This window comes from Staurois parvus, unplaced genomic scaffold (assembly GCF_062004578.1).
Source record: "Staurois parvus isolate SC_StPar_1 unplaced genomic scaffold, SC_StPar_1.0 ptg000034l, whole genome shotgun sequence".
Taxonomy (NCBI): Eukaryota; Metazoa; Chordata; class Amphibia; order Anura; family Ranidae; genus Staurois; species Staurois parvus.
Genome location: NW_028317830.1, coordinates 863,785 through 873,074, shown reverse-complemented (window position 1 = coordinate 873,074; position 9,290 = coordinate 863,785). Strand labels below are relative to the sequence as shown.

Here is a 9,290-nt window from a genome sequence, read left to right as displayed (position 1 = left end):
ACAAAACATCTAATAACCCCTATACATAAAAAAACAAACGTTCCATAACTTATTCATGAGGTTTGATATAAACGGCCATGTGTGGTGTGATTTACACCTATGTCTAATAGGGGGGAGGGGCACTACAGGCGCCAAAGAAAAAAAAGAAATCAAACAGCCGCCAGTTCTTAAGTAGTTAAGCTGATTGTTATAGTGGAAATATTCAAAGATTGTGCTACACACTTTGCTCTGTGCTTTAGATGTCGGCATTGAAATAAACGTCACCACATTCATGCAAAGTCAATCATGAGACGGATCTCTGAAGACCATTTCCATAATTCCAACCTCCAATCCATCACTCTGTCAGCTATCACTTGACGTGTCCCGTCATTTCTGTCCGGAGCTCACACCAAACCTGGACATGTCTCCATACTTCCTATCTATTGTAATCTCTTCAGTCTTGGGACTCATCTTGGGAATACCTTCTAACACTTGTATTGTGATGGGAAACCTGGACAGCATCAGGAAGAAGGAGAAGTTGAGTCCCACCGATGGGATCTTTCTGGCTAAGGGAATGGTGAATATTCTCCTCCAGTGTTTGATGAGTCTACATGGAATGCTCTATATCCTTTCTCCAGAAGTCATTTACATTAGACAAGTGTTTGTGTTTGTGAACACATCAGGTTACTTCCTAATCTCTTACAGCTTCTGGTTGACCTTCTGGCTCTCGGCTCATTACTGTACCAGCATCACCAATCTCAGCTATGGGTTCTTCATCTGGATAAAGAGAATTGTGTCCAATTTCCTGAGTCAGGTTCTTTTTCTGACAGCACTTGGGGTATCCATTGTGAGTGTCCCGAGATTCTGGATTGGTTATGGAGAAAGTATTCAGTCTTCTAAGAATGGTACAAGAGCCTTTGAAAACAGTTTTTATTATTTTTATTTCTATGCTATGGGTGAAATCACCCTAGCCTGCGTTCTTCCATTCAGCCTCAGTCTTCTGTGCCTGGTCCTCACTTCCTCCTTTCTGCTCAGACACGTCTGGAGGGTGAAGAATAACGACTCTGGATCAACACGTCCAAATCTTCAGGCTCATGTCACGGCACTGAGGACAATCTTCTTCTTACTTCTCATCTCTACATTCATCTGCATGTCTCAGGTGCTTCTGCTTCTTCCAAATGTGTCCCTGGTTATAGTCATTTGGAACTTTCAAATATTATCTCCATCAATTGAGGCGGCCATCATCTTTCAGGCCAGCAACAAGCTGAGAAGGACCATTCATAGATTTCTTAACTTCAATGTCTAACTATACACTATACCATTTTAGTTTGATAGTGTGCTAGTGAACAACGTTCAAGTGTTTCTGAAGGCAAAGCTTCACTTGAAATGCCAGCTTCTTAGGGTCAGGTGAAGGTTGTCGTGTGAGATAGCGTATAAGAAAGCTTTTAGTTTTGTGTGGAGTGTGGAAGGGTTGTGTCCCGGAGTACCCGTGCCTCCCCCACCCCCCCCTGTGCCTGCTGTCCCCCGACCTGTTGTCACCTCACCCCTCCCTCCCCCCTTGCCAAGTCCTCTCATCCTGCCGCAGCCTTTGAAGACAGGCTGTGCAGGATGAGAGGAAGTGGCCCCTGTGGCTAAGTTGCGACCCCCGCCAGGAGACCACGACGCAGAGCCACCGACCTGTCTCCGTACGCCCCCCGGCGGGCGCAGTGCGGGCACGAGGCTTCCCGCGCTCTACGCCTGCCAGAGACAAAGTGAGGGGGGGTGCTTCGATGCCCCGGAAACCCGACGCTGGGCCAGCCGTTGCCGGGGCAACCGGAAAGCGTCCTGCGCTGGCTTAAGATGGCCAGTGCGGGACCCATTTTTTTGGGTTTGTCCCCCGCTCGGGACAGGGTGCTGTGCAGGGTCAGAGCTGAGGCCAGACCCCACAGCCAAGACCCTGCCGAGCCCCTGCAAGCCTGCTGTGTCCCTGACAAGCTGACCGCTGTGCTGGTCCCCTGCACGAGAGAGAGAAAAGCTGTGTGAGGTCTGAGCTGAGGACAGACCCCACAGCCAAGTCCCTGCTGAGTCCCCGTGAGCCTGCTGTTGTCCCTGGAAAGCTGTGTGAGGTCTGAGCTGAGGTCAGACCCCACAGACAAGACCCCACTGAGTCCCCGTGAGCCTGCTGTTGTCCCTGGAAAGATGAGCCCCGTAAGGATCCCTGTCTGCTGACCGCTTTGTCCCTAGAAAGCGGTGTGAGGTCTGAGCTGAGGTCAGACCCCACAGCCAAGACCCCGCTTAGTCCCCGTGAGCCTGCTGTTGTTCCTGGAAAACTGAGCCCCGTGAGGATCCCTGTCTGCTGACCACTTTGTCCCTGGAAAGCTGCCCCCTGTCTGCTGATCGAGTGTCCCTACAAGCCATCTGCTGCTGAGTGTCTGCAAGCCGCCTACCGTGAGTGTCCCTACAAGCCACATGTTGTGGAGTGCCCTGAACTGCCCCTATTGTGTGCCCAGATTACCCTTGCCTGAAATGCCCCTATTGGGTGCCCAGATTATCCTTACCTGAACTGCCCCATTAAGGGTCCGGATTATTGCCACCTGAACTGCCTCATTGAGTGACCGGATCAGTGCTGCCTGAACTGCCCCTATTGTGTGCTGGGATTAATACTTGCTCGGACTGCCTATTGTGGGTCTGGAGTATCGTAGCTACCTGGACTGCCCCCCCCCCCCCCCCGATTGCTTGTATCATCGCTACCTAGATTGCCCTATCGTGGGCCGGATTACAATTATTTTAGGCTCCTCCCCTATCTTCCCCTTTTTGGGTACCGGGATGCTACCTTCCTACCCTTATTGAGTGCCTTCCATAGTTCAATAAAGCTTTGTGTGTTTACCATCTTCTTTGTGTGTTCTGTCCTGCCTACGCTTCCATCACAGGTTGTATCTCCTGTCAAGTTTTGACATCTGATGACATCTAAGAGGGGGTTTATCACACTTTAGGGGAATTTATTCTGACTTCATGGTGTGCATACAGGACAGGAAGCCTCCCTATCCTCCTCAATGCATAGATATGGGTGCCTCCTCCAGTAAATTTCTATATACCACTCATACACTATATTGCCCCAAGTATTGGGCCGCCGGCTTTTCCCCATACATGACCTTTAATGGCCCCCCAGTCTTAGTCCGTAGGGTTCAATATTGAGTTGGCCCCGCCCTTTGCAGCTATAACAGCTTCAACTCTTCTGGGAAGGCCATCCACAAGGTTTAGGAGGGTGTCTATGGGAAGGTTGGACCATTCTTCCAGAAGCACATTTGTCAGGTCAGGCACTGATGTCGGGGGAGGAGGCCTGGCTCGCTGTCTCCGCTCTAATTCATCCCAAAGGTGTTCTATGGGGTTGAGGTCAGGACTCTGTGCAGGACAGTCAAGTTCCTCCACCCCAAACTGGCTCCTCCATGTCTTTATGGACCTTGCTTTGTGCACTGGTGCGCAGTCATGTTGGAACAGGAAGGGGCCATCCCCAAACTCCTCCCACAAAGTTGGGAGCATGAAATTGTCCAAAATGTCTTGGTATGCTGACACCTTAGGAGTTCCCTTCACTGGAACTAAGGGGCCAAGCCCAACTCCTGAAAAACAACTCCCCACCATAATCCCCCCTCCACCAAACTTGACACTTGGCACAATGCAGTCAGGCAAGTACCGTTCTCCTGGCACCCGCCAAACCCAGACACGTCCATCGGATTGCCAGACAGAGAAGCATGATTGGTCCCTCCAGAGAACACGTCTCCACTGATCTAGAGTCCAGTGGTGGTGTGCTTTTCAAAGTCACTTAAATCATCTTTCTTCCACCATGCTGATATTCGGTTTGAACTTCAGCAAGTCTTCTTCACCACGTCTAGATGCCTAAATACATTGAGTTGCTGCCATGTGATTGGCTAATTAGCAATGTGCGTTGCCAAGCAACTGAACAGGTGTACCTAATAGAGTGAGTGTACCTCGGGATCCATTGATATGCCTTCTGAGTGAACTACATGCTGAGCTCTACCTCCCAGGGGTTTACATTATGATTTTGCGTCTCCTATATGGCAAGAAAACTGGGGGATAGGTACTGGATATCCCCAACCCCCCCCCCCCTACTACAAAGAAATTGGTGGAATATGTAAATCCTCTACTGTTGCAAGAATAACTCACTTACGGCCACCGCATTGCCTCTCGAAAATTTGCTTCAGTGTGGTAGGGCTGGTTTGCTGCCCCTGGTTTGGCACCTCCACAGCTTGTCTTGGACTGGTTGGTACAACTGTAATGATTTCCTAGTTGTTAGCCCTATATTACCTCATGTATGTCATGGAGCTGTACTATGCACCAATCATAGTTGTTTGTAATTTAGTTCCTACAAACCAGCCTCAGATTTGATTTGACAAGATGTGCTTACTATTGTACAAGACGCAAGCATGGCGACATTTTATGACGGTGTCCTCCACTGTAAAGGTGGACCTCTTTGTTGAGTTGTATGAGTCGTGTTATGGAATCCTTCACTTTTCTGTATTTTTACCTGAGCTCTTCTATGCCAATAAAGAGAGTTTGGATTAAAAAAAGAATGAGAGAAAATATTCTGAAAGCATTAGAGCACAAGCCGGCTATGGCCTCTAGTCCTATGACAATGCAGGCCTGTGTATGTAAGGCACATAAGCAAGAAATGATAACGATTCCAAATTACACAAAGTTACTGTCACTTTACCCAGAAGAAGGGGGACACCACAATACAGGCCAATATTAGTTCAATATCTACTTCTGAATGGCATCATGTTATCACTTTACATACCAGCCTGATACCTACATTGTGTGACAATACGACAGCGTCGCCACCTCATCCCTTTAAACCCGAACCCATATTAATGACACAGGCTCTGTGGCTGATTAAGGTGGGAATTATACTCACTGAGTACCTTATCTGCAGTAAATTACCCCCAGAACCCGTGTCATTAATATGTGTTCAGTTTCAAAGGGATGAGGTAGCAACCCTACAGTATGGGGTTCTGTCATTGTGGAATTGGTCAGCAAGGACTAAGGAGAATTTGTTTTGAGTGGCAGAAACTGCTTTTGCAGCTCTCTCAAAGTTTTGGTATTCCTGGATGGGGCTCCATAGTTTGGGAATTCTATAGTGTCTTGGGTGGGACGGAATCTCCAAGCCATTGTCCGGGTTTTGTGAAGGATCAGCAGGACGTATGCTCAGGTGCACACAGGCCTTATAATGGAGGTTTGGGAATACCTCAGGGCTCCACCCAAGAGAGACAGGAAGTCTCCTACAGGAGTTAGAGAAGCTGCATGTGGCACCCAGAGCATGATTGTCTGCAAGAGACAGATAATGGTGTGAGGAATGGCCAGAGGAGCTGTGGCTACAGGGCATTGAGTGAATCCATCTACACTGGAGAACCTATGGTCTGGATGACCAGTGTACAAAGAGTGAACACAGATGCAACACCTCCTGCGCTCAGGGACCCAGATCAGTAGGGGGCCGATGGATCAATAGTATAAGGGTGTATGGAAGTTCATCCCAGACTGATCAAAGGCTGTGCAGCTCCAATACAAAGCTGGGGAAGCTTGATACAAACTTTAGTGGAGAACAAAAACAGAGCGCACCAACCTTGCACATTACCTCAGTAAACAGTTAGTAGATTTGTTGATTTAGGAGATATAGTCTCAAAAGTAGTAATAAAACAGGCATATAAAATCCAAAAGTGCATCCTACGATAAGGAGACACATGCAAATACCACCTGAAGGGGAAGTTCTCAGAGTGACGCTGCCGCGTTTCGCATGGGGGTCCCTTCTTCATCAGAGCTGGCGTACAGCGTACAAAGCAGACGTACTGCGATTCAAGCTTACTGGGAGCTTATGAGCCTGGTGGGTTAGCATTTTTTCACTTGTACATATTGCTGGAGAAGGACCCCTGTGTGTTGTGGACTTTCTATTTTTCTTTTAGTAAAAGTGGACTACCAGGCCCCTAAATATAGTTCTTGACCTGAACTCCCTTGAAAATGCATCTACCACTGAGCTAAACATTCCCCATGTCACAGTTGTCATTTTAACTAGAGGAAGGAGGACACCAAAGTACGGGCCAATAATACATAGGATAATGTATGATTACAAATGACACAGGGTCGCCACCTTACATAACAGTCTCACATGTTATCCAGGAGAGGGTGCAAAGATCAAGACAATACCAATATTGAGAAGACAGATAAAACCAAGCGCTAGGTCTATTGGAGAACAAAAGAAGAAAGGCTAGCAGCTGACATAGGAAGTAAACCTCTGGAACTTCAAGTGGTAAATAGACAATAAAAATATGCAGCGCTCAATGCCAAAATTAAACATAAATAAATACATAGGATAAGTAGGTTCAATGGTTAAAGCTCAAATATGAGGCAGAACTTGTAGGTTAACACAGCATGTAGATCATACAGGGTAAACGTGACTTCTGTGATGCATCAACAGACGATAAAGTAGAATTTTCGTGACTCTTGTGGTGATTATACTGAGTATAGATTGCACTAACCAGATGCATAAGGAGATGATGCATGGAGTAATTAAGACCTACTCCTAGTACCCTGGATATAGGACACTGGAAAGGTGGTCGTCATCTTATATCTTGCCACTAGATGTCATATCTCCCAGGCCAAATGGACAAGGTTCCACGGATATCAACATCAGCCAATAGATCCGTGGTTCTCAACCTTCCTAATGCCGTGACCCTTTAATACAGTTCCTCATGTTGTGGTGACCCCCAACCATAAAATGATTTACCCAGTAATTATAATTCAAGAGTGTCATTTTACCTTCAATACTGCTGCTTTCAACACAGTAGCTGCTTTTAACAGAGTAGCTGCTTTCAACACAGCAGCTGCTTTCTACACAGTAGCTGCTCTTTACACATCGAAAATATGTGTTTTCTGATGGTCTTAGGGGACCCCTGTGAAATGGTCGTTCGACCCCCAAAGGGGTCGCGACCCACAGGTTGAGAACCACTGCAATAGAGGGATTATCCAAATCATCAGACAGCAGATGGGCAGGAATCGATGAGCACCTTCAAAAAGCAATACCAATATTACAATTAAATAAAAACAGAAAGTTATCACTTTACATACCAACATCAAATCTCAACTTAGCTTTGGGCCTACACGAAGGTTCCTCAACAATGATTAGACTTCTAAAACCTGAGCTGAAGACACTTCTTGTGTAGCCATTATCACACAATGTGTTATGATATCAACAGGGGCGGACTGACCATTTGGAAACTCGGGCACTGCCTGAGGGCCTGGGGTCAGCAGGGGGCCCAATGAGATGCCCCTGGTACCTTTTCATAGACTTTTTTGAGTTTGGGCAAGGACACAGGGGCCCCATGATCCCCTATTGCCCGGGGGCCCCATGAGTTGTCAGTCCGCCCCTGGATATCAATCAATGCAATGTGGCCAAAGAAAAGTCCACTGCCGAATCATGGGGGAGCTTTGTCTGGTGGGGAAGTGGAGGATTAGGTATTCAAACGTGCTGTTACTCTCCCCTACAATAAATGAGCAGATAATCCTTCTAGTGTGAGTTCAGCCTCAATGCAACTGAGAATCTATTAATTTCTGTAGTAAGTAGGAATAAGCTCAAAGATCAGCCCAAACTTTGGCCATTCAGGCATTTGTGCAACGGCAAGACTTTTTACCTGTTTGCTGCGTGCTGAACATTGTATAGTAGAAGAACTTCTACTGCTACTATCTATGACAGCTTCCTGACAAGGGTTGCTAAGGAAGAGACGAGTGTCAGAACCCATTGAATCTTTAGCAACCATTGACATCACCTAGCTTTGTTTATTTACTGGCTGGGAATCCCTATCCATATAAACAAAGTGGTGAAGATTCAGATGACATCATTGTCCAAATATGGCTACATGGCCTTCTTTAGTCAATGACATCATAAGCAAATAGCTGGGATTGGTGTTTTAAAAGAATGTAGTAAATGGGATGTGAAGACTGGTCAGTTCTGGCCACAGACAGGGACATGGTCAGCAAACAGGTGAAAGGTTTGGTCCAGGCAGCAGGCAGAAATATGGTCAATAGACAGACTAGGGTCTGTAGAGGCAGCAGACAGAGGCAACAGTGCACTGGTGGGTGGTGATCAGGAACCCAGTTTCCGGCTGCACTGGTCTGGTGACAGTGGGACTGGTGTAGTGACCTCAGGGACACTGCTGCTGACACACACTGCTCTGATAACACTGGAAATAGTGACAATCAGGGACACTGTGCTGACTTACACTGGTGTGGTGACACTGTGACTGGTGTGGTGGTCAGGAAAACTGTTGTTGGCTGCCCTAGTCTGGTGTGGTGGCGGTCAGGAACACTCATTCTAGATACACCGGTCTGGCAACATTGTGATTGGTGTTGTGGTGATCACAGAACTGTGACTGACTGGCTGAACTATTAGGGATTATTCAAATGTGAGGTTGGGGGACAGTAAAACATTGCAGTTGAGCTCAAAGTTTACTCCCTTTAGCTGCAGAGGCAGTGGCTGGGGGTGGGCACATTTCATGGCAGTGATGCTTTGCTTGATACCTGTGGCAGGAATTATACCCCCTGTACATCTGCTGATCACGACTCATTCAAGTGCATAGAGGTGCCTGTGTGGGGTCTAAGGGGGTAAAGCAGGTGGTGAGTAGGAGATACAATGCCTACTCACTGCCTGTCAAATGCTTCCTGAAAAGCGATCCAAACACAGATGGCTCTACAGAGAGTATCTCATATGTGAACAAGTCCTTATGGTGACATTATGCCTGGTGTTGCAGTGCTCAGGGATACTGGGACTGGTATTGCAATGCTCAGGGACACTTGGACTGGTGTGGTAGTGATCAAGAATACTGTGACTGGTGTGGCAGTGATCAGGGACACTGGGATTGTTGTGGCAGTGATCAGAGACACTGGGACTGTTGTGGCAATGATCAGGGACACTGGCACTGGTGTGGGGGGTTCAGGAACACTGGGACTGGTGTGGTGGTGAGCAGGAACACTGGAACTGGTTTGGCGGTGAGCAAGGGCACTGGGACTGGTGTGGCAGTGAGCAGGAACACTGGGACTGGTGTGGGGGTGAGCAGGAACACTGGGACTGTTGTGATGGTGAGCAGGAACACTGGGACTGGTGTGGTGGTGAGCAGGAACACTGGGACTGGTGTGGGGGTGAGCAGGGGCACTGGGACTGGTGTGGTGGTGAGCAGGGGCACTGGGACTGGTGTGGCAGTGAGCAGGAACACTGGGACTGTTGTGATGGCAAGCAGAAACACTGGGACTGTTGTGGTGGTGAGCAGGAA

The 9,290-nt window shown here is 47.8% G+C and overlaps 1 protein-coding gene across 1 annotated transcript; it reads left to right on the top strand.

Annotated features, from left to right (window-relative positions):
• The first annotated feature begins 400 nt into the window (after positions 1–400).
• LOC149470657 (taste receptor type 2 member 40-like) lies at positions 401–1,285 on the top strand. The gene has a single exon (XM_089661257.1). It carries the CDS (start codon positions 401–403, stop codon positions 1,283–1,285), a length of 885 nt encoding a protein of 294 aa, XP_089517383.1.
• The last annotated feature ends 8,005 nt before the right edge of the window (positions 1,286–9,290 follow it).